The sequence below is a fragment of the Crocodylus siamensis genome, chromosome 13, assembly GCF_052110815.1.
Source record: "Crocodylus siamensis isolate JL-2025a chromosome 13, ASM5211081v1, whole genome shotgun sequence".
Lineage (NCBI taxonomy): Eukaryota > Metazoa > Chordata > Crocodylia > Crocodylidae > Crocodylus > Crocodylus siamensis.
The window spans coordinates 9,498,788-9,524,480 of NC_143407.1; the positions used below are offsets into that span (position 1 = coordinate 9,498,788).

At 55.2% G+C, this 25,693-nt stretch overlaps 1 protein-coding gene across 1 annotated transcript; it reads right to left on the reverse strand.

The window, feature by feature from the left end:
* Nucleotides 1-289: 289 nt before the first annotated feature.
* On the reverse strand, nt 290-16,596 carry LOC149853859 (chemokine-like protein TAFA-5). Its single transcript, XM_090026183.1, has 4 exons — nt 16,165-16,596; nt 8,937-9,089; nt 7,163-7,290; nt 290-2,578 (listed from the first exon to the last, which is right to left on the reverse strand). Exons 1-4 carry the CDS (start codon nt 16,259-16,261, stop codon nt 2,570-2,572), a joined length of 387 nt encoding a protein of 128 aa, XP_089882309.1. The 5' UTR covers nt 16,262-16,596; the 3' UTR covers nt 290-2,569.
* Nucleotides 16,597-25,693: the final 9,097 nt, after the last annotated feature.

Here is a 25,693-nt window from a genome sequence, read left to right on the forward strand (position 1 = left end):
CAGTGCCTTGCGTTCAGCTGGACCACAAGCCTGGAAACCGCGAGTGCAGAGCTGCGGTGCGTTGGAGGAGAGACAGAAGCCCCATTAGCGGAGATTTTGCAGGGCCAGGCAGCTCCTTGATCCAATCTCTCCTGCAGACAGGTCTGTTCTGTAGCTGCTTCCTGAACCATTAACATGAACTCCTGAGAAGTTACCCTCCCCTGCCCCAGACCAGCAGCCCCGAGGGCAGGGGTGGGGGCCAGGAGAGTCACTAAAAAGACAAGCACCTGCCCGGAGGGGCCTCTTTGATTAATAAAGTTAGAATTTTATTTCCTGACGATGTCAACATTACAAGTTTTTGGAAATTTCTTACAGTGGAAAAGGCCCTTGGACCCAGGAGTCCGACTCACGATGAGATGGGAGGGGGCGGGAGGCGAGAGGGAGCCCTGGTAATATTTACAAGGTGACGGAGGGGCTGGTCCCCTCGGCAGCAGCTGGCTCTATGGGGTGTGCACGGTGTCTCGCTGGGTCACCCTGTGCACTGCCACCAAAGCCAGAGCCTGGCACCCTATAGGGAAATCCCCACGCAGCTGCCTGTCTGCTCTGGGAATGGGGCACCGAGACAAGCACACTGCTTTGGAAACAGGGTGCTGTGGCTCAGGGATCAGGCTGGATCTTATCAGTGGGACTCTTCTTTAGCATCACAGAGTCGTGGGGACCCGATTCCACACAAGCCTCTTCTTGCCCCTCCGCCTGCCTCTGTTCTCTTGTCCAGCCGTCCCCTTGGTCTGCCAGTGACATATGCTCATGCTTCCCTTTCCCACCTCTTCTTCGAGGCCTGGTGGCATGGACATCCAGGTGCAAACCACAGATCTCCACGTGGCAGTGACCCTGAGGACACACACGCCCCACGGTACAAAGTTCTCACCGGGGATTCGGCTCAGCCCTGCCTCTGAGCTCTGTGGGGCAAGGGCCTTCACTTCTCCAGCATCAAGCACGATGTTACCTGTAGGGCTGTATAGAGAAGTCAGGATGGACAGTGAGAAAGGGCTTGATCCTGAGGGGTCCTATGCAGCTTCAATGCCCACTTGCTTCAGGGTGGGTTGTGGACATTTAGCACCTCCTGCCTAGAGGAACCTGGGGTTTGGAAGGTGTTTGCTAACAGGCTACAGCCCAGTGTAGATAAAACAGCGTGCCTTTCATATAGGATAGGGTGTTTCTGTGCTGGGAATCAAATATTTCTGGTGTTACCTGCATTAAAAGCACGCTGCATTATCTATGCTAGGCTGCTAATGTGCTGGCCAAAGCCTTCCAAAGCTTGCTCTAGACAAAGCCCCCAAAGTCAGGCCTAACGTGTTTCTGCAGAGCCCCAACGTCCTCTAACACTGAGGTCCTGTCCATGCCGGGAGTCAAACAAGCCCTTCCAAACCCAGCCACCAGCTCGCATCCCCACTCTACCGTCAGACATTGTGTCCCCATGATACCTCCACCTCCAGCTGAACACCTCACCCATGTGTCCTCCACGCAGGGAAGCCCGCCTGCTTCCACCATGCTTCCTCCCTTCCACTCTCACTCTTTCCTAGTGAACATGTTTTTTTGCAGGGACACTGGTGGGAGCCACCAAGGGCAGCAAACTCTTGACACAGACCCCCTTCAACTCCCACAGCTGCAGGCACAAACACAAGGCTGCATGACCGGTCAAAACAAATTAACATGGCTCGGCTTCCAGCTTCCGCTGCCTGCCCACTGATAGACTGCCTGGGAGTGGATGGCAGGCCGAGGATTTATTTCTAGTGACGACTCAGCCGCTTGTTCGGGGCCGTGGAATACACCTGGGGAAACAGGGAGCCGCCGATGGACAAACTGCAAATGGAAACAGATCGGCTCATCTTCCGTATATCATCACTCCCTCCGCTCAGCACAGCGGCCCCCGGGGACGCCGTGCTGAGAAGTGGAGGGCAGTCGGCTTGCCCCACTCCACAGGACTCTTGCTCTGTACAAACTGCTGTGAATAGGCTGGGAAGCCATGGATAAGGAGACCTCAGCGGCTCTTAAGAGGGACTCCCTCTGGGATGGCTCACACTCTGCACTCCAGAGACTGGGGGAAACGAGACAATTTTCTTCAAGGTGCATCTCTCCAACTCTCAGCCCCCAGTGCGATTAAACATCTGTCCAAGCTGTTTTCCTCCATGTCTTGGGGGGCCAGGCAATTCCCAGCCACTGCAAAGATATCCACCAGACCTCTGACACTGGGGATGCCAAGAGGTTGCTCCCGCCATTCACAAGAAAAGATCTGCAGAAAGTTGCATTTTAGTTAAAAACCCTCCAGAGTGCCTGGAATAAAACCAAATCCGGCCCATTTGTTTGAGCAGTTTGCACCGTCCTGGCAGCAATGGAGTGAGGCCCCTGCCCAGGTGGCTCCAGATCCAGGGTGCAGTCCATGGAGCCAAGACAAAGCCCCACTGCGAGGAGATCGACCCATGTGGATACCAGACAGTCAGGGCTCCCCTGGCCCCAGGAAGGTGGCATGGGGACTGCCTCAGCAGCCAGGAGTGGAGGCACAGCTCTTGCACCTGGTGACTTGCTGCTGTCAGGAGACCTGGGGGAACAAAGCACAGAAGACCTATAAATCCCAGGCCAGTTGGCTGCCTCCTGGCTTCCCAGCCCAGCCCCTCTACCCCAGCATGGGCCTTCTTATTGGTGAGGCTGAATGCAGCCCAGTGCCATGGCACAGGTCCCACCTGCCTGTACGAGGGCAGGGACCAAAACCCACAATGTATGTGATTAAGGGGTGAAAAAAATAAGAACTGAGGAAGAGGGGTGAGAAGGAGACCACAAAAGGCAAACTCAAGCACTGCCACTGGAAGCCTGGCTGCCTGCAGAGCAGAGGTGCAGCAGGGACTCTCCCCTGCCATGTGAGGCTATGGCAAGCATTGGTAGATGCTGGGGGTAGATGTGGCTCAGAAATGAGGCTGGCCTCAGCCTTTAGGGCATGTGAAGGAAGACAGCGGGTAGAGGGAGAGGTGCCCACACACATACATGCACACACACACACTGACTCTGTGTCTAATCAGCTTGGAGTTATCCTGTTAAGCTCCTTCTACATGCGGCATGCTGGCAGACAGCGTCTTCTACCACCCTAAGCCCATTTGTTCCGGCTTCTCCTCTCTGAGCTAAGCTCCCCTCCAGGCTGGGGAAGGGGATGACACAGGCTGTGAGCTCTCACCTGGGACCCCATGCTCCAGCAGAGATGCCGTTGGTGGGGGGAACCCACAGAAGGGCCCCATAGGAAACAATCACCTCTCTACCAGCTCTCTGGGCCCCTCCTCTAGATGCTGACACAATTCGGACCCTTTGGTGGGATGCTTCCAAGAGCCACAGAAAAGCCCCTGTTCTCTGTTCATTTGAAGGGGCTTTACTGCCGAGCCCTGCTTCATTTCCAAACAACCCCATTGGGTTCATCCCCATTAACCTTTCCAGGAGGAGGCCAGACACTCCTGGCCCCTCTGTGTAGGCCCTAGACAGCCCTGCCAGGACCGCTCAAGTCTGAGCTGCTGTTCTAGTGCCCGGCCTCTTTGGAACGAGAGCGACGAACCCATTTCACTTGGGAACGATGAGGCAATTGTACTTCTGGGTGCCCGAGGGCAGGCTGGGGCAGTAGCCTGCTTGCCAATAAGACATCTGTCCTTGATAAACTGGGCCAGCCAACGCATCACACACTTCCCATGCCTGAGCAAAAAACAAACCAGTTGATGGAGCCAGTGGATCTTAAGCTTTCCATGTTAGGAAACCTTTCTCTGTACTGGGACCCATCTAGGACTTCCTTCAGGCTAGCCCTGATGAATGCCAGTTTGGGTAAGCTTGGCAGACACATGGGAATCCCCTGACTTTTCATCGTACTGGATAGGCTGAGCACCCCCTCCCGAAGCTGTGCGACTCCAGCATGCCTGCTTTCCTCCTGGCACCTTCTTCCCCAGTCTCTGGTCCTGGGACCCAGTCAGGCTTGCTGAAAGATTTGGGGGCTCACAGATCCCAGCAGAGAAGACGCCCCCCACACACCGCTGGGAGGAGAGCAAGGGAGAGGCAGGCTGTGCTGCTCCTTTAAGACTCCAGGAGCGAGCTGGCACGTCTTTGTGTAGCCAAATGGATCAGAGTAAACAGTGGGGAGGTCCCTCCCTGATGGAGCACGAGTAGGATTCTGCGTCGCCCCTGATTGTACATAAATGATTCAGCGGCAGGCATGTGTGTATTCTACACTGGCGACCCGGCAACATGAATATTTAATAATGCAAAGCAGGGCCGTGCAGCTCGGGCAGGATTCGGCAAATCGGAGCAGGTGTTTGATAAATACAAACGCACCTCTCCTCCCCCCTGGTCCTTGCTCCCTGCAGCCCGGGGCATATTCATCTTCCCTAACAGCCTGGCAGTGGCTTGCTCTCGGCTGCAGTGCTCAGCAGCAGTGGGAAGCACCTTCCCCACAGTGAAGGCAGCATTTGCTTATGCTGTGTGCCAGGTTTTCAGACAAAAGACATGTACAGAGGTGGGATCAGACCAGGAGCCGGAGTGCTGGGAAGCTGGGAATACAGGCTGCTAGAGCTCTGGTCTCTTAGAGCCCCGGGCCCTAGTCCTGTGAACAGAGCCTGGCGTTGCAGATAGAAGGCCATCTCTACATTGACCACTCCAGAGAGCTGCGTGCAGCCTTGATACTACCACTAAAATAGTACTTCCTGCATCCCTAGACCGTGGAACTCCCTGCCACAGGACATTGCCGAGGCCAGGAGAACGACGGAGACGGATGGGGTGATTATCCAGAGTCATTCGAAAGGGCTGTGGACCCTCATGCTTCAGGGGTTTCACAGCTCTGTAAGGGATCAAGAAGAGGGTGCAGTGGAGACAGATTATCCCACACCTGCCTAGTGCTGGGGGTCTGACTCCTTCCTCTGCTACAGCTGGCGTCAACCCCTGTTGGAGACGGGACTCTGCATGGCTGGTCTCCTGCGCTGATCACTTCTGGGAGCTCCGCCGGCGAGGTACTTCCCCATGCCCCCAACTCCGGTAGCCTGCGCCGTGCGCACACTTCGCTCTGAAGCAGCTGGAGATGCATGTTTCTGCACAGGCTTCCTCCAGTTATAATTGCTCCCCATGCAGCAGGGCACAGGTCCCCCAGGGCCTCGAGAGACAAACTCCACGATGCTGACATGGCTAGCGGCCAGGACAGCAGCACTCACGTTGCCGCCTTCCTGAGAGACAAATAGCTGTGGCCTGACAGTGCCTGTCTCCCCTGTGCTGCGGGGAGCGTAATTCACTCTCCTCCAAGTCTTAATGTCTCTGACATTAATAAAATATCCCGATGCACTTCCGAGGCTCCTGCCAGCAGCATCCAGCTCCCCGTTCATTGTTATGCACTTGCTGAGCTGACTGCAGCACAGACTACCAGGCCGCGCACAGAGGGAAGCCAGGCAGCTGCTTCTGGATGGGAAGGCTCATTTGGGCAATGCTGCTGCAGGAGTCGTTCCACCTCAGCAGCCTTCGAATACAAGATGAATGGATGCCGGCTCCTCCTCCCCCTCCCCATGTCACAGCCCCCGGGCTCCAACCGCTCTGCGCTGCCAGCCAAGGAGGAGAGACAAGTACCTGCTTCAGTGCCTGATCCTGGTGCCCCCATTTTGGGGGAGGCATCCAGGGATCCAGCACAGAGCTGCACAGCTGGCCCCTGTTTCTGCAGTGGGCCAAATTGGCAGAACGTCTCCAAGCCTTGCATGCTGAAAGGGGGTGAGGTTATGCCCTTTGGAAGGAGGGAGAGACCGAAGTGGCTACAAGCTCCCCCACAGCCTGATGTGCCCTCTTCCCTACACCACCCCTGCTGGAAAGGGCTGCATTGCACCAGCCGTGAAATAGCACGTGCTGGTTTCATAGGCTTAAAATGGCTGCAGGCTCCTGTTGGCTAGGGGCCAAGACCTGTCTGAAGAGGAGGGATTCCCTGAGCAGGCAGGAGAAGGCAGGGGCAGGTGCCCTATTTCCAGTTCCCCTTCCTCCCTGTGCTGCAGGTACCAGCTTTTACACCACCCCCGGCAGGAAAGCGATGCCTTTCTGTTTCTAGGAAGGTGGAGGTGAAGTGGAGCTGCTCAAGGGTCATGCCATGACCCTCCCTTTCAGCCTGAGGTGAACATCTCCTCGTGGGACAGAGCTGCGCCTGGGTGCGGGCCCTGCAGGTGCTTCCTTTATGCTCAGCTACTCTGTCCCAGGGCAACGAGGCTTTGTTTCAAACCCATCTCTACAGGGAATCACAGCAGGTGCGTTGCAAAGCCTCCAGAGAGCCCAGTCCCCCTGGCTCCAGCAGACGGGGTCCTGCAAGCGAGCAGCACCTCGGTGCCCCAGGCACATCCTATTAGTGAGGTTGATTCCTGTTGACGGCAGGGCCCAGAGCTGCCTCCCGGTGCTCTCAGGGGAAGTGGGAAGGAAGAACCTCGTTCTGGGTCTTCGTGACGGCTGCTCTCCACGCTCGCTCTAGCCACAGGTCTGCTTCTCTCCCTGACATTTCTCTCATCACAATCTGTAGATCATGGTGCAATCTGAGTCTCTTGCAGTCCAGATGATGCCTTGTCTCTTGCAGATCTCCTACCCCCCTACCCAAATACACTTGCTCCTGCCAGGTCTACATGCATCACAGCCTCCCCTCCCCACCTCTGTGGAGAGGGGCACATATGAGGGCTGGAAGCCAGGAGAGGTAGGAGCCCCTGGCTCTGCAACGACATCTGTGACGTGCAACAATTCACTCCCCCAGCTCTGTGCCTCAGTTTCCCCTCTTATCCAAGGTGGTGATAATAATGGTGCTGATCTGCCTCAACCCCATGCAGGCTCTTCTGTGTTTCTCAGGAGCCCTGATACTACAGTGATTGCTTCAAAGTACCTCATGCTCTTTAAGATGATGAGGTTTGGGGGCCTGACTGCAAACACCTGGGGGAGGTGATACTGGGAGTCCTCAGAATGGCCTATAACCAAGTGAAGGGGGCTGAGGGGAGGTGCAAAATACCTGCGGGGGGGGGTGGCAGCTTACCCTAGGAAGACACTGCCCATCACGCTTGCTTCCTTCCCCCTGTTCAACCATCCTGAACACCTCCTGAGAGACAGCAGCTGCTGGCTGCCCCTTCCGTCCCTGCCCAGCCAGAGGAGAGGTACTTACAGTGACGGTCTTTATTCGGCCCAGTCGTCTTGTACAGCTCCATCCTGAGCGATTGATTAACAAAGTGCACTGCTCTCCTTCGTCGCAGGGCTCCATCCCGCACCACTGTTTACTGGCAATGAGCTGAGCTGCCAGGCAGGGCAGGGGAGGGAGCAGAGCAGGAGGGAGCGAGAGACAGGGTAGGATAGGGAAAGATGGATGGAAGGGCGATAGGTGTATGTGGGGATGGAAGGAAGGATGTGGGGAGGAAGAGATGGAAGCAAAAAAAGGCCCAGGATAACACAGCAGGAACGATTAAGGAACGCCAGGCCAAAGACAGCATGGGAGAAGGGGAGAGATACACAAAGGAGGAGAACGAGAGAGAAAACAAGTGCCAAATGAAAAGCAGGAAGGGGATGGAGCATGAGGAGAACAGGAGACACAATCGAGACCATTAGGGAGAGTTTTGCGCAGTCACTACTATTTTAACACCTATTAACATGAGCTAGCAGCTGCCTGAAGGCCAGGGGCTCTCACCCCCTCCACCCCATACACACACACCAACACGTGCCTACTGGTGAGGGACACGTTTGCCACACGCAGCATCACAAGACAACACGTCCCGCCCACGCCAGGGGCTGCGCGTTGCTTCTGCAAGTCACAGCATGTAGCAACATGGTATAACACATGCCCACACAGCAGGGGCTCTGCACGGCTTCCCACAAGCACCAGGTGCTATGGGGGGCTCCTGGTTTGCTTTCAGCGAAGAGCTGGCCCCCTCCCTCCCTGCCACCCAGCCGTCTTGGACAGGAGGGGAGCTGCCCTGTAGAGTCAGGCTGCACTGAGAGCTTGTGGCAGCTCTTCTAACACCTGCCATCAGGGGCAGAGCTTCATGAATTTTGCTCCCGGTGAGGCCCTGAGTTTTTGTAGCGCCTGGCAGCACCCAGGTCCTCACTCTGGACGGGTTTGCTGAAGAACTTGGTGCCCCGTGCAGACGCCTGGAGAGTCTGGCCTTGGAGGACCTAGCACAGTATAATCCCTGCGGTGACAGGCAGGTTACAGCTGCATACTTAGGAGCAGAACATGGCCTGTAATAGTCAAGTCGCCACGAGGCAGCCACGCTGCTTCAGGGCCACACACCTCATCCAGCCACAGTGTGGTTTCTCCCCAGAAGAGGGTTTTTTGAGGGCTGGGGGGGGATGAACCTGGAGCATGTCTTGCTCATACACCTCATTCCTCCTCCCTCAGTGGACCTGGAGACAGGCTGGGGAGAGGCAGCAATACTCTCCTTGTGCCCATGCCCCACACTGCTCTGCCAATAGCCCCGAATGCTGGGCTTTGCCTAACCAAGAGTCTTTCAACAGGGTAACGATGAGCCAGCCAGGCTGGATGGGTCACTGCTACCCTCTGCTGGACAGAAGTAGAACTACTTGCCTGTGTGTCATGAGCCCTGTACTGTTAGCAGCTCTTAGGATTCTCCTTTCACCTTCATGGGAGAGGCCTGTGATCTTGGAGCATGAGCTCTGTGGCTGCTTCAGCTGTAAAGTAGCTCTGCCATGACATCTGTGACAACCCTGGCTGCCAGTGAGAACCCAGAAGCCCCAGCTGGGCCTGCCTACGTGTTAGCGTATATCTGCTGGGAGCTTTTCAAGCCAATGCTGGCAAAGCTCTCATTGACCACGCTGAACCAAGGTCACCCTTGGTCTTGGGGTTTTCCTGCTATCAGGTGACCCTGGCTCCCAGCTTTCTGGAGCAGTCAGTACAGGGAGTCTGGGAAGGCTTGGTGCTCTCTTACCATCCACACAGGCTGGTTTTGCCCTGGTTGTGCCAGCCACTTGGCCCCTCCTGCAAGCGCACCGCGCTGTCTGCCTGGCAATCATCCTCCTGGGGTGGCTGAGGTCCCTGTCCAGCGCTGTGATCTCACACATCCCCACCTCCAGCTCCTTCCCTGTAGAGAGACATAGGCCATGAGACATAGGGTACTGAGCGCAGGACACTGGAAAATAGGATTCCTGGGTTCTCTGGCCAGCTCTACTACTGACGTGGCTGTAAGTCCCTGGGTAACTTGCCTAAGATAAAGATGCCACTTGCTTGGGTGCTTCAGTTTCTTGTCTCAGCCAAAGACATCAAGAGCCTGATATCCTGTAGGTCTCGCACCCTGCATCCCCCACACTGGCTGCAGCCCATTAAAAAAAATCTAAACTCCTAGGTCCAGACCTGCAGTCCATATTCATGCACCGCTCCTGCTTAGTTCCCCGCCCCCCCCGCACCAATTCCCCAGCCCTCTCTGTGCCAAATGCTTTACTTCAGTCCCTTCTTGTGTCTTGGTGTGGCTGACACCATAGCATGACTTCCGCACCATGAAGGTCCTGCTCAACGGCTCTCCTGCAGTCTATGTGTGCCACTGCCCAGGGACAGCCTGAGAACATGGGATGGCCAAGCCAGCATGTCCCAACATGTACTAAGCCCACATCCTAAGCTGCTGCAGCTAATGGGCAGAAGACAAGCAATGCAGAGTCAAGCAGGGCAAGGCTGGCCTGCCTGCTGTAGCCAGAGCCAGCCTTAGCTCAGTGCTGCCATCTGTAAAGCAGGCAGGAGCAAAGCCCCCACCCAGGAGGGGTGTCGGAGGAGAGCCACAGGCTTCCTGGCTGCGTTCAGAGAGCCTGGAGCTGGCTTTTCCTCGTCACCCACGCTTTTAAAGACTCAGACTGAGCCAGGTCAAGGCAATACAGCACAAGCACACGGTGCTTAGGAAGCCAATGGACAACCGCATTAGGCTGCCTCAGCTGAACCCCTCGGCTCTTACCCGGCTCAAACCCTCAGCCCCTTACAGCCAGCTCAAGGCTCTTGTGGCCTGTTCTGGGGGCTGAGAAGAATAGGAGACAGTAACATTTCCTTTCCCCAGGGCTTTGTTTCCCCTCTCCCCTCTGCTTTGACCTGGTGTAGTCCTAGCCCTTCAACCGAGTCTTCCTCATCTGAACAAGCGTGAGATAGAAGAGAACCAAGTCCCTAGAAACCACAAACCTGGGGCCAGATTCTCATCTCATTGAGGGCTTGATCCAAAAGCCCACTGAGAGCCCACATATCTGGCGAACATAGACCGGGCGTGCTTCTTCCCCATTCTCATTTATGCCGACGGAGCTCCGCAGATGGCAGAGGAATTACCACACTTATGAGAGGAGGGGGTCAGAGACAGATGCTTTGAGAGATGCACACAGCAGCCTCTTGTATCCAGTAGAGTTCACGTGGTTCATTCAGCTGTCACAAGCTAAGGCGTTGTTACTGAAACAGGAGTAGGAATCCTGTTCCCTTTAAAACCAGGGGCAGGTTATGAACATGGGAACGTGGCCGGAGTTTTTAAGCAAGACGGGGGATTCCTCCAATACCCGACAGCCCCTTGCAAACACGGTCTGCAATCGTCGCCCCTCTATCGTGCGGAAATCTGCGTCTTCAAGCCAGCTCGAACGCCAGCCATCTGCTCAGTCCTCCTGCTAGCAGCTCCTTCCTCTCTTATTTATCAATAAACACTGCAAATACGATGAAAACACAAGATCGTTGGGACTCGTACGAGAGCCTTTGGCAGTCTCTCCCTATTTATGGGGACGTAACACACAAATTCAATCTATGGCTCCGTCTCCTAGAGTAAGCTGTTTGTTATCGGAGTAAGGAGACATGAGCCTATTTGAGTGGTTTTGGCTAGCTGTGGCTTGCCTGCGAATGTGCTGCTTTATACCATTTGGCTTGAGTGGTGATTAATTACTGCCTGAGCCTGGAGATTGTTGGGTTTTGTGGTTGACGGTTTCAACTCTGGGGCACTGGGTGAGAAGAGGAAGGCCGGCGCAGTGGTTAGGGCTCTGGGCCAGGACTCAAGCAGCTACATTTCGATTCCCTACTCCCACAAAGGCTCCTTGGGAAAGTCAGAAAGTTTCTCTGCACATCTGTGAAATGGGAATAATAGCCACCGTGTTTGAAGGCTCTATATGACACTAGGTTGTGAAGGGCTCTGCCACCCCAAGGATGTGAGATATATAAGTACCTGAGGGCTAGAAATGGGCTTAAATTGGAAGTCTGTGTTCTTTGTGTGTGTAAAAAGCAGGAGCTAAGCCTGAATCCCAATGTGGTGATTATGGGCTTTCGACCTAACAGGCCAATCCAGCCAATGCCAGCAAAGCATAACACATCAAACAGCTGGGGCTGAACTCCAGACCCCTCAAAGCCAGGCTTGGTAGCTCAGACTCAGTGGGAAGCCATTAAATAAAGAACAAAGAAAACACTTTGCTCTAAGTAGGTTTAACTTTCCAGTAATAAACCTCAGCTGTCTGGGCCTGACCCAGCCAAGCCCTGAGCACCTCCCACGCCTGCTGAAGTGAGCAGGAGTCAGGTGCTCAGCCTGTGAAAGGATGGAGCTCTTGACTTGAAGGACAGGAGAGGCAAAGCACTTCCAAGCTCTCAGAACTTTTCTGATCCTTAAATCTTTCATACTTATCTGGTCCTGCACTGCTGCTGCATCAAGTCTTTACAGGCATTTATCCTCAATATTTTTTGGGACCATAACCGCTGCCTCTTCAGCTGCAGCTCTGACATGCAGCCTCGTGGAGGAACCAGGAACTGGGGTGCTTTGCTGGTCTGGTGTCCCTGCAGTCCTGAAACCTGCCTGGGCCTGTTCTTGCTCACTGTCTGTACCATGCAATGCAGGGCACTGTCAGGATGCCCGAGCAGGCATGGACCCAGTCAGCTGGGCACCAGAAGCAGCCTTGCCATAGCAGTGTGGGCTCCCCCTAGTTTATCTTGGCTTCTCAACAGGGAAAATAGGCCCTGCTGGCGTGTGTCCTGCACCTGAGCTGGTTCCTTGAGAGCTACATAGAGTGCCTCCATGCTGCACCAGCTGTGTATGCAGATGTGCTCAGAGGGGCATGAAGCAGGCATGAGGCCACTGGGGATAGTGAGGAGGTACTGGGGTAAGAGAGGGAGGCTTTACTGATCCCCTCAAGCTGTGCTCAGGCCCTTCCTGGAAGAGGTTGCCCCTATCCAAAAGGCCCTGCAAATCTCATCAGGAAGGGGTTGAAACCAGCTGTACAGGCATTAGTAGGAACAACCTGCCCTGCCCTTATGGCTGAACAGCACAGGGATCTCAGGTAGGAAACACTGGGGGCCAGTGTCATGTCTGGGTAACCAGACATAAAGTGGTTTGCAAACTCCAGCTGCTCTCACCAGCAAAACTAGCCTAGAACCCTGTTCAAGCCCTGTTTACTCCCAGTTTCTCTAGTTTTGTCCCCTCCCAAGCACAGAGCAAGCCCAGTTGGCTCCAGCTTGCAGCCCGTGCCACGGCTGCCTCCCGTTCCATATGTGACTGAGGTCACTGCTGCTTCTGTGGGCTGGATGGAGCCCCAGCCTTCTGTCAAGGCCTGGGAGCCTGTGTGAGCAGCAGCCATTGCTGGGAAAGGCTTTCAGCAAGGTCCAGGAAGGAGTCTTGGCCCTGTCAGAGCCTAGGGCAAACTGGAAGGGAGTCTAGTGGGCTCAGACATCCACCCCAGCCACTGAAGGAGGAAGAGTCTCCGCTCCTCTGAGAGGAAGGCAAGGTGCAGGGCTCTTGCTGCATGCCAAAGACAGCCTTGTTAATGCTCCCCAAATGCCTCCTGCCTGTATGTAGGTGCCATCAAACCCCTGCCCCTACTGCCAATATCTGAACACGCTGCAATCACTCACATTACCCTGTCATTAATTAGGTGTTTGACACTCCATGTGTTCCTAGTTTAAAACACACGTTGCTTGCACATCCCTCGCTCTGTTGGCCTGTGTTTCTATCTCCCCTCTCATTGCAATCCGCAGTGAGTAACATGGAAGAGGCGGGAGCTTTCTCCTCCTCCTCTATCCTCAGTTGACACAAGTGAGAAATTTTTGAGAATATCAGGCTTTGTTAGACAGGGAAAAGTGCCACGTGGAGGTGGGGAGAGATTGGGGGGGAGACAGGAAAATGCAATGTGTTGATCTACACCAAGAAGGTGTCCCCAGGGTGTTCCAAAGTGACAGCCCTGGGACCTACAGGACTCATCATCAGTGCTCCCTTGCTCTCTCCTTGCTGGCAAACTTATAAAACATTCATAGAATCATAAAAATTAGGGCTGGAAGGGACCTCAGGAGGTCATCTAGTCCAACCTGCTGCTCAAGGCAGGATCATCACTATCTAAGCTATCTCAGACAAGTGTTTGGTTCACCGATTCTTAAAACTGCACAAACAACCCTCTGCCTCCACCAGACACAATGCCCCCAAACCCCGAGAACACCTCAGCCTGCCACAGGTAAAGCAGGGGGACAACGGCACAGTCAACATCCAGCCACTGCAAAGGCAGGAAACAGTTTGTTTAAAAATGCTCAAGAGATGCAAGGAACTGTTGGACCATGCCCCCACTGCCAAGGCAGGCAACCCCTCTGCCCCCGAGCACACACACGGTCAGGTCGATCTGACCATGGGAGAAAAGTCTTCTTGGTCCCAAATGCCCAGTCAGTCTGACCCTGAGCAGAGGGGCAAAACCCTCCAGCCAGGAACCTCTGGGATTTTCAGTCATGCCAAAAATTAGGCCCCGTACCCTGCCTGAATGCCACTCCAATTCCCTTCATCTGCCTGGTCCGCTGCTCCGCTTTCTGCTCCCTCCCCAATCTGCCAGTCCCCTCCCCAGACTGTTGCGTGCCACACATAGATGCTGCCCATGCCACTTGTGGCACACATGCTGCAGGCTGGCTACCCCTGGTTTAGGAAATGTTGCAATGAATGGTTTCAACCTTTAAAATTGATAAAATCAGAGAGGTAGAGCTGGAAGGGACCTCTAGAGGTCATCTAATTCAACCCGCTACCTGAGGAAGGATGCCCCCTCTTTTCTTCAGTCAAGACTTCACTGACTCTTACCAATAACCAGGAACAGTTTTTGCTCCCCCTAAAACTAGTTTTCCTGTTGGTGGGTAGCTTTGGAAGTACTGCTGTTTGCTGGACACAGCCAGAGTCCTTGCCCAATGGTACTGGAACAGCCTGGCCCTCAGTGGTCCTGGCTGTGAGAAAGCCAGTGGGAGTCTTGCCATCAACTTAGCTGGGACCACAGCTTGGTTTGTAAGGCATCCGGGAAGTCACTGAGTCTCTGTGAGTCTCAAGGATCTGCTCAAAGCATCTGTTCCCCCACTCCCCCAGCTCACATACACAGTGCCAGAAACATCCAGGTAAGATTTTTAAATGCCACCTATTGCAAAGTCCTTGGACACCAGACAGCTCAGAAAGCCCCTACTATGGCGACAGACAAACCCCCTTTTAAAAAACTCTGCACCCAACAAGCAGTGCTAGGGAACTGCCCTGAGTGTTTCATCCCATGCTGCTCAGAGCCGCTGCAGGGTCTCCAGCACGGCAGGGTTCCCATCACTGCCATCAAGTTAGCTGGGGAGATAAAGGGCAAGAGTATGCCACCGATTTAAAAATCAGAGCCCCCCCATGAAATCCTTGGGATGTTCTGCCAAGGTAAAAGGGCACAATACTGCCCAAATCATTTGCGGTTCGAAATCAAAATCTTGGAGTCCATCCAAGTATTTATGTTCCCACTCCCCCTCCTCCTCCCATCACTAAGACACATGCATGCACACACACACTCGCCTTCTTACATACCCGCGCACGCAACACCCCCCCCAACCCAGCCACATCACAATCCTTAGCATTTGTTTCACGGAACGATGTGACCGTCGAGTCCTCCCCGCTCCTACTCTCGCACGGTCTGGGGTTCACGTTCACAGAGGGCCCGAGTAGCGCCGGCACAAATCCAGAGCGACTCCGCTGACTCCCGAGAACGGGATTTGGCCTGGGGATGCATCACAGCAGGTTTGGGGCAGAGATGAGTGTTCAGGGCTTGCTGGCTTGATTCACTGGGCTTCCCTCCATCCGCTGGCTGGACTGGAGTCAGCTCCAGGCAGTCAGCTGGGGTGTCCCCGTCACTGAGTTGCCCCTTTCCTCTAGCACCCGCGGCTGGCGAGCGGCTCCCGGCTGCTTGACCAGTTTGCCCAGCAGGGGGTGCTGCACAGCAAGGACTCTTGCACCCCAGGGCTCTGCCAGCGGAGACCTCCGCCAGGCCTAGTCTCTCCTGTGCCGGAGGCCAGGCTTGAACTTGTGTCTCCCGCGTGGCTGAGTAATGCTGCATCATTTGAATGATTGCATAAATGTTTAGTTACAGTTGGTAATTGTGGCATTATTTATGGATCCACACAGAGCTGCAGGGCTCCTCTCCCGGCCTCCTTTGCGAACGCAGCCTCTGGGTGGGAGGGAGAAGCAGCCCGGGCTCCCACCGTCCTAACGCAGTGTCGCCATAGGCAAGACTGCAGATTTCGGGGGGTGCGCGCGGGGGAAGGGACGATTCTGCAGGGTCCTGCAGCCCCGTTAATCATGCGGCGGAGGGGGAAAATATTGCACGACGTGGCGGGTTGGACCACTCGGTCCCCTCCGTCAAGGTGCCAAGAGACCGACCCCACCTGCCAGGGCTGGGCCCTGGCCGCGGCGCCTCGGGGGCGCCCTCCGCAAGGGGCCCGGGCACTTGCTGACAGGTCCTGCCGTCCTTCCTTGGGTCACGTGCGACCTCCCCAGTCTCAGCCGTGGCAGGACTCACGCACAAGTGCGATCGGCAGCGCCGGGAGGGAATTTCGCTTCGGCAAGGAAGAAGGAGCTGGGCTGCATCGCACGCCAAGGAGACAGGGAGAGCGCCGCGTCCGGCTCCCAACCCGCCTGCGAAAGCCCCCGGCCTGTGGGAGGAGGGGGCTTGTCCCGGTCCTGCCCACCTTCCCCTTCCCATCGGGGACCCCCGCTCCTCCGCCGCCCGCTCCCGAGGCAGGATGCCACCCGACCCCCACAACAGCCCCGTGCCTCAGTTTCCCCGCCAGAGGGGGGGACGCGGGGTCAGCGTCCCCGCGAGGAGGAGGAGGAGGAGGGAAACTGAGGCACGGGCCGGCGGGGGCTGCCCCCGGGCCCGCGCTCGCGCCAGCCGCCGCCGGGCACCTACCTTCCTTGGGCGGCTGCGAGTAGAGGAGCCAGAAGCAGAGCAGGCAGCACAGCGCGGCCCCGCCGCCGGCCGACAGCTCCCTCCAGCCGGCCGGCATCCTGCGCGCTGCGGCGGGGGCAGGGGCCGGGGCCGCGCCGCGCACCGCCCGCCTCTACCGCCCCGCGCCGGGCATGTCCGCGCCGCCGCCGCCGCCGCCGCCTCCTCCGGGGGGGGCCCAGCCCAGCCCCGCCGCCGCCGCCGCCGCCGCCGCCGCCGCCCCGGGCGGGCATGAGCGCCGGCCCCTCCCGCGCCGCTACCTGTCGGCGCTGCCCGCGCGGCGCCGGGCGGGACTCGAACCCGCCCCGGCCGGGGGAGGCCGCCCCCTGGCGGGGCCGCAGCGGCGGGCGGCGGGCAGCTCCCGCCCGCGCCGAGCCGGGCGCCGGCCGCTGCGGCTCGGGCAGGGGCTGTGGGGGCCGCGTTATCCGCCCCCGGCCTTCCCGGCGACCCCTGAGCTTCCCTGTGGACCCCTGAGCTTTCCCATCAACCCCTGCACTTCCCTGTGGAGCCCAGAGCTTTCTTGTCACCCCTGCGCTTCCCTATGGACCCGAGCTTCCCCGTCAACCCCCCAAACTTCCCTATCTACCTGAGCTTCCCTACGGACCCCTACGCTCTCCTGTCGACCCCTACGCTTCCCTGTGGACCCCTGAGCTTTCTTATCAGTCCCTACACCTGAGCTTCCCTATGGACCCTCAGGCTTCCCTGTGGACCCCTTAAACTTCCCTATGGACCCTCAGGCTTCCTTATTGACCCCTAAACTTCCCTGTCAACCCCTGAGCTTCCCCATCAACCTTTAAGCTTCCCTATTCCCGCCCCAGGCTTCCCTCCTGCCCTGGCTTCCTCTTCCTAGCCCCAGCCAGCGGCCCCCCGAGCGAGGGGGCTTGTAGGTTTACCTCGGCGTGGCTGTAGGCGCCTCCTGTGCTGAAAGGGGCACGACCTGGGCCTGGCTGGGGGGGTTTCCCCTGGTTCTTCTCCCACTGATTCGGTGGGCGCTGCCAATGGCACATCCGATAGGTTTGGTTTTGGCCTTGAGGGGCCGTCAGCACCACGGGGCAGGGGGGAAAGGGAAGGGAACGCGGCTGGAGACCAAGCCCCGGCCCCACCCCAGCACTTGGGGCTCCTCCCTGTGTCGTGGGCAGAGCCCGTGCTGCAGGCGGGGGCACGGGCACATCTGCCACCCTGCTCAGGACTTCGGGTCTGTTTCCAAGGCAGGGCAGTGTCTGGGCGGTTGCCCCCCCACATGCCATGAAAGAAGAGGGCAGAGAAGGGGAAGGTGCTGGGGTATCCACCCTTCACTGGCACCTTGGAAACCCTCCCGCTTCCAGCCCCTGGAGGCTCCGGCGCAACGGGCCCCACGTTCCCCATTCAGACGCAGAGATGAGAGTCACTTCATTACCCCGGGAGCTCTGGTTTAAAAACCACCCACCACAGCCCCTCAGCCCTCTCCTTTGATTTGGGGGAAATCGATACATGTGTTCCACCAGGGCTGGGCCTGTGACTGGGTTGTTAACTATGAGGACCCCTGAATGAACAGCACTCAGGCAGGTAATTTACCATCCGATCCGCGAGGATAAAGGGAAACCAATATAAATAGTCAGTAATAAAACTGTTTACTGACACCGGGCGTTCTTTAAATGAGATTTGTATGCAGGGGAGCGAGCCTCAGATAAGCTCTCCAGCTTACCATTATTGACTCTTGTCCAGTATAGCCAGCACTGTTATTAGAGCCACAAAGCAAGGAGACTCTATCTTCATAAAGCACCTGATAATATTAATAGGGAAGGGAGCCGTATCGGAGTTGAAAAGGAGCCGGGGCGCGACGCAGCCTTATTAGTTCTGCTTAAAGAGCAGTCGTTAGTGCTGTCAGCAGAGGGATGCTTTCCAAGGGCCTGCAAGGCCTGGCCAGGACCCACTGCGTTCCCAGAGACGTTTGCACTCGGTATCCTGTGCTGTTGTGGCCGCCTTGGTCCTTCCGTCTGAAATCAGTCAGGATGACTGCCCTCTTTTCCCCAACGGAGAAGGAGACAGAGCAGTTACAGGCCTGGTCTTCCCAGGAGATAAGAACCTGCAGCTCCCCTGCACGCCCCCTGAACTTGGGTGGGGGGGATCTGCCCTGCGAGGTGTCTCAGGCTGTGCTCCTTGTCAGCGAGAGCTCTGTTTCTGGTCCCAGTGATCTGCCCAGAGCTGGGAGCAGCAACCTGACCCCAGCAGTCTTGTTGCAACTCAGTGGGCACGTCTACACGTGCACATTTACTGCTCAGTAATTTAGGTCATTGTGCAGTAACCAACAATTACTGTACAGTATGGGCACGGGTCTAAACGTGCATGTCTGTACTGCACAGTAACTATGGCGATTTATGCCAACTTGGACGTAAATTTGCTACCTCCATGATGCAGGTAGCAAATCTGTGCTCGATTCATCACTGCGCAGTAATGCACGTGTAGACGCCTTACTGCACAGGAACACTGTGTGTATAGACTGACTTGGGAATAACTTTAGCCCCACGTCAGTCCACACACAATGTTCCTGCACTGTAACACCTGCACGTGTAGATGCCAGCCTAAAAACCGCTTACTGTGCTGTAAATGCACATGTAGGCATGCCCAGCGATTCTCAAGCAGGGTGTCCATAGATTCATAGATCCTAGGGTCAGAAGGGACCTCAACAGATCATCGAGTCTGACCCCCTGCCTGGGCAGGGAAGAGTGCTGGGGTGAGATGACCCCAGCCAGATGCCTATCCAGCCTTCTCTCAAAGATCCCCAAGGTGTTGCAGCACCTTGGGGTGCCTGGACACCTTTTGGGGCTGCCTCACAATGTTAGCACTGCTAGGTATGCCGACAAGATAAACCCAAAGGTTTCAAATAGAAATTCTTGGGGCTAAAACCCCTCTGCCCTGCTATGCTCTTCCTGAGTTCCTTGCAACAGAAGAAGTGCTTTAGTGGTTTTTTGTAGTCAAAAAACGGGTGAAAACGAAGAGCTTGCATTTCTGAGGGCAGCCTCGAGTGGGTAAAGGCTGAGAACAACTGTTTTAGCCGCTCGGTTACAGTCCAAGAGGGGATCTAACTCCAGCATCCTGGCTCTCACTTCCCTTCTCCAAACATTAGACAAGCCCTGTAAGGAGGGAGGGAGGCAGCCTGTGGCCTTCCCACACCCAGGGGCTCTGCTACTTCTCTGCCCATCATTATCTGCCTCCCTCCTTCATCTCCAAATAACCCTTAACCCATTGCTGAAACAGGTTCAAAGTCCAGTTAGCCCGGCTGTTAATGGAGGGCCACCAGGAGGCCTGAACTGACTCGCTCCACCTCCACCCCACCCAGAGAGGGGTTTGCTGCCTCTGCAGAAGAAATGCAGCTTGGGTCTTGACGTGACGATCCAAGGAGCAGTGTCAAGTGTTTGTCACCAATCTCCAGGGTGAATGAGTCCTGGGAGGACATGAGCTGACAGATGCGGGCAGGACCTGTGCCGGCTGGTGTCTGCACTAGGAATGGCTCACTTAGCCCAGGCCTGTGCTCCTCATTCAGGCAGAACCTGCACTGGCTTCCAGAAGCTCAGTGGCCATCAGTGAGCAAAGGCCAGGGTGCTGCAGTGAGCTGCTGCACAGCCACAGCAAAGAGGAGCCCCCAAATCTTTTCCCCTTTGAAGACCCTTCCTAGCCCCATCATGATTGCTGCTGCCTGCTGCACAGACACAAGTCAGATGCCCAAAGTGCTTGGAACGGGAGTGGCTCTTTTAGGGGAGCCGTGGGGGAGAAATCAGGGCATCAAACTTGGGGCAGGGAGGGGAGTAGTAAGTGCTCACCAGATTGGAGATAGGGAGACTAATGAGACCCCAATTAAAGTCATGGGGGAGAAATTAAGAGTGGGGAAAATGAGGTCAGCAGAAACAAAGGGGGAAAACACCCTTGTGTAGCAGTTAGAGGAGAGGAGATCAAAGGAGAGCTGGGGGGTGGAGAGAGAGACCGTTTCCCAGTTGTGCTTTGAGCTGATTCTCTTGGAGGGCTGCCCCTTCCCTCTTCCCCAGCTCTACCCCCGTGCAGCATCTGGCAGAGGCAAGCGGGCATCTCTGGCCCCGAAGCCTTTGCACGCACTGGCGCTGGCCGTCCTTGTGGTCCTAGGCCTTGCGCTGTTTCCCTGCCAGAGGGATGAACATCAGGGGTTAAATCTGGGCCTAGACATTATTTCCCCATTTGTTGTCTCTGGCTAAGTGCAGGTTGAATCTGCCACCACCTGACAGCGGTTATTTATGGCTGTTGTTCTTGTCTCCCAGGCGCAGAGGGGCAGCAGGCGGGAGGCGCAGGGAATGGATGACTCTCTTTGAGGAGTCATTTGGGTTTCTGATGACAGCGCTTTAGCATTCCAGGAGAGTCCCGTGACCCAGAGCCCTGTAAAATATTCCTACCGTGAAGGAAGCGACAACGACGCAGTGACATGTGAAATGAGGGCTGTAAAAGCCAGGCCTCTGCTGCAGTCCCCTCCTGGAGGCACGCTCACCTAACCTTTCCCTCCTTGACTGGGATTGTGTCTCATCCGCTGATGTGCCTTTGAAGCATCACCTGCACTAGACATGTGCCAAAGGCACTGAGAGATGGGAACAGCTGTGTCCTACTGATTTATTACCGTATTTTGGTAGTTCCCACTGATCTTCAGGTTCTGGTGCACATTCTGGGCACACGTCAAGTGGGAGATGGTTTCCCATAGGTTCTGCTTGAAAACACTTTGATCTAAGTGAACAGGGGAAAAAAGCAACATGGAGCACTAAGGTGGAGAGAGATGCCCAAGGTAAGAGGGGAAGTCTATGGAAGAGCCAGCATTTGAACCCTAAACCCTATCCAGTGCTTTAAGGACAAAACCGTTCTCCTCCCCTTGGGCTTGGCTCTGCCATTGATCTGGGCCCTTGTCCAGGAAAGACTTAAGCGCTCTCTTATTTTTAAGCTTGTGCGTCATCCTCTTGATTTCAGTAGGACTCGCCTCGTGCTTGATGTTAAGCAGGTGTTGAAGTGCTTTGCTGGATTGGTTTCACAGTGCCTTGGGAAACTTCCTTCCGCAAAACCCTGGCTTGGATCGCTCTTAGGTTGTCGTGGGATTGAAATCTAAATGCAAATTTCTGCAGGTGGCACCTGCTTTTCTTATGGACTGAAGCAACAAGGTAGCTCAGCCTCCCCTCTGAGTTTTCCCAGCTTGTGGGTGTCATAACCTGGATCCCAATTGTGCAGCTGGGGCCAGGTCTCTTGGAGAGTGTGTTTGTGCAACCGCCTAATAGTCAATCTAGAGAAACATCCAAGACCCCCAAGATCAAAACTGGGTGCTCCTTGAAAAGGCACAGCGCTGTCTCCCGAAGAGAAAGGAGTCTGAGAAACCACCTGCAAACCTATCGCACATTAGTTTGCGTTATATAAATTGGGCAGAGAAAACAAAAGAGCGTGACCTGCTAGTCTGGCAAGTCTTCTGATGCTGGAGTATAATCTACAACAGTTCATTGGGGAAACTCGTTAACCAAATTAGCCTCCTGCGGGTGAGATCTGACCCAAAGAAAGGGCACCAAGAAGGAGCAGCTCTTTTAATTTAATTTTAAATGATTCTGAGACACTCCCGAGCTTTCAGGACCCAAAAGCCCTGCAGCCATCAGGCGCCTTCATTTATTTTAGTTTAAAGCCACACAACTGTGAAAGGAAATGCCACCTTGGAAGAGGCCAGCGGCTCATGCAGACTAGCGCCTGAGCTTGGATATTGAGGGCACGCCACACAGTAGTTAACAGAGCTGTGTTATCTCAGAGGCAGGAGGCTGGATGCCACCTCTCTTTATCACTGTACTTACGGCTTCTGTTATCACAGTACCTGAGCTCCTCGTTACCTTTAATGGACCCGCTCTCGCAACACTCCCGGGAGATAGGACAGTGCTATCTGCTTCGCTCCGGGGTTGGGGAACTGGGGCATAGAAACATGGGGGGGTCTTGCTGGGGGGCAGGGAAGGGACACCGGGGAGGCTGAAGGCAAAGCAGGAAATTAAACTGGGCTTTTGTGAGTCACAGGCTATTGCTCTAACCATTGGGCCGCCCTTCCTCTAGCAGCCTGTTGTCTTTTTCTGTGTGATGCTGGGTAATTTTGGGCCTTGGCCAGTGCCCATTCAAGTGAGCGGAAAGGCTTCCACTGAGTTAAGTGGGAATCAGATGGGGCCACTTGTGCCTGCTAATAAATAGCCTTTGCCGTTCGAATGCTACGTAATTATATGTTTAATTCAACCGCGCGCTTGCAGAATGAGAGCCGATTGCTTGCACAGAGACAGCACGGTGGGCATGCTTGGTGTGTGATCTGATTCCCTCTCACGTGACAGTCATTTGGTTTATGCAGCCGCTTCTGTAGTACCGTACTAACGAGCTTCACAGCGCCATAGCCAGCAACAGAGACAACACTGGTCTCCTGGGGTGTGTCTGCACTGCAGTCGCCGATGTGACTTCAGGGGAGCGAAGACTCCCTGAGCCAGCTCAAAGCAAGCAGTCTAGCTGGGGAAAACACTCAGGGAGTTAGCCCATGCTGAGCTCCCTGCTGCCACAGGGGCAGGGTTGCTGGCAACCCAAGCTAGCTGACTCGGGGCCAGCTCAGAGAAGTCTACACTACTCAGCCGTGTAGGCATAGCTGCTAAGGGTAAGGCTCAGCCCCTGTCTGCATGAAAAGGTTTTCCTGGTGGCTGGCAGCCAGCTGCAGATGCCTTAGAGTGCTGTCCCCTTGAACACACAGCCAGCGCACTGTGTCCTCACTGTCATAGATTGTACCTGGAAAGCCTATGCTGCACTGTGGGAGGATACTCCCAAACTCCCCACATCACCACCTAGCATCCCGACGTATGGGTTAATTTTGCAGTGCACTGCACTTTCCTTGTGGGAGTTCGGGGTTCCCTCGTTCCAGCCCATAATCCTGTTTTAAAACTCCCACGGTTCCTCCGTCGCAGCCCGTAACCTGATCATTTGAGGGCCAGGTTTTAATCTCCCCACTGTCTTGCTGGCAGAAGTATGGACATCCAACAGGTCAGCAGGGCTTCTGAAGGAAGGACGCTGGACTCTTCTGCACCTGAGGAACTTCAGGAATTACCGCAGCGGCTGGACGTCCAGCAGCAAAAATGAAAACACAGAGGAGAAGCAGCATGAGCCAGACACTGCAAGGTAATTGCCAGATGTAGCAGACGCGGGCTGGCCAGTTGCATGATGTGGAGCCGTGCTTCTTCGCCCAGGAAAAAGGATCAGTTCACACTGGGACAATCAGCAATTGTTGCCCAAGGTTCAGGGATGGAAAGCCACGTGTGTCTGGAGCTGTGTGCCACGGGCTCCAGAAAGGGTAGCGATCCCGCTGCACAAGGGGGTCGCCTTGGATGCTTTTGATGGGTGATCATCAATTTGGGGTTAGAAATTCCTAGCTGGGGATGGTCATTTCCCTGCTGCTACATGCATCCAGCTTGGGTTTTTTCCACCTTCCTCGGAGCCATCAGGTGTTGGCTGCCACCCAGACTGCGGATTTTGGCTGGGGTGTGCCAGTGCTCCTGCTGGGACTTAAACCTGGAGTTTCCTTGCTGGAGGAGCTTGCCCCCCCGCTCAAGGTCAGACCAATTGCTGCACTTAGGGTCAGGAAGGAACTTAACCTCATGCTTGGATTTGGATGGACTGCGGGGGTTTTTACCTTCCCCTGCTTTACCTGTGGCAGGGTTGGGTGTGACACCTTGTGCTGTGTCAGGGTTGACTGGGTAGTTTTGCTAAGAGGTTAAAAACTGGATTCAGTGAGGATGGTTTGGATAGGGGTGATCCTGCCTCAGGCAGTGGACTGGATTAGGTGACCTCTGGAGGGCCCTTGCAGCTCCATGTCTCTATGCTTCTACGACAGGACGGCAGCACCATTAAGCACAGGTGTTTCGGATAGTGCAGGTACAGTGCCTGGTAGTTGCTAGAGAAGGTTGGGTGAATTTTTAAGAGCAGGTTAGACTCATTCTTGAATAGGGTGTTATTTGTCAGGCACGATCCTGCCTTGTGCAGGGAGGGTTGGACTAGATGTGACCTCTTGAGGTCCCTTTTAGCCCTGCATTTCTACACCACTGCGTCCTGCTATGCAAGACTGATGCCGAGCCGTCTGCAGGGAGTTATAGATCGATTTAGTGCAGTGGATCCTCAGAGTATCAAGGGGCAATGCCTGGGGCTCACATCCCGATTCCCCTTCCCCCCACACCACTCCTGAATGCGCAGAGAGAAGGGGGAGCCTTTGCCATGGTCAGCAGATCCTCGGGGCCATTTCACCGACATGAATATTGATTGCGAAGTCCACTGTGGTTCAGTGGTATAGGGCCCTTGCCTGTCACACAGGAGACCTGAATTCAGTTCTGGGATGCTTATACAGCTATGGAGGCAGCAAACATCTGGACTCAGTCTGGCCTTTGGATTCGGTCTTAGTGACTTTAAGGGGAGGTGGAAGGTCTGGGCAGTCTCCATTTCTCCAAACTCCTGCCTAGGCATTTGCACTGAAGGTCTGGGCGACCTCTCACACATACACCATGATCCAGAAGCACTGATGGTTGCCAAACCAAAGCGATGTTGATTGTGATGGGATGCTCATTGCTTTGTTGGAGAAGCTCTGTATGGGGGCATGTTTCCTGAACTGGGTTAATCGCACCGGTTGTGTTGTGATGCCAACTGCAATTCTTCCCTGGATCATTGTTCTGTACACTGGACAGCCGCACAGGCAGATTTAACCACGGTCTGAGATGATGGTTGAACATGACTGGAGTAGCTTGAAAGGACACCGGAGGGGCCTCATACTCAGGCTGAACTTCAGGGAGCTAAACCTTCCTGCTGTCATTGCCAGGAGCCTAGTATAAGATATTCGTGAAACATAGGGGGAAACATTCCTGGTAAGGGAGACAAGGAAAGGCAGCTGGTTTTGAACAGCCAGATACAAGGGCAATTACAGCCCTTCAGTGGGCTCCTGTATCGGTGAGGGAAGGCATCAGGGCTCACGGTGACAGCAGCGTGCGTCAGGATGCGTCACTGTGGATGAGATATATCCAGCTGCTCAGAATTTTAAATAAGTCGTAAGCCCGTTAATAGAACTGGGCAGGGGAGACCGGTTTGGGGGTCACATGTCTACCTTGCAAGCCAAAGTGAATCTATTGTGATTTTTCACAAAATAAGACTTTCCTGAGCAAGCAGGCAACAAAAATATTCCTCAAAGCAGGTGAAACTGCTGAAAACTCCCTGTGCTGGCTGGTCCCTCCTCCATGAGCCACAGATCAGGCTCTGTACACTTATAACCATTTGCTTTTTCACTGGGCTGGAAAGGAAAAGATACTGTGGCATAGTATGCCAGCAGTGTGTGTGGGTGTGTAATCCAGAACCCAGAAACTTAGACCCATCTGTAAACGACGGCAGCTGTAGGACCATAAGTCATAGGGCAAGGAAAGCCAGGACTCCTTTCCTGCCCCAAGCAGTAACAAGGTTTAGTGGACCGAGTGGAGAA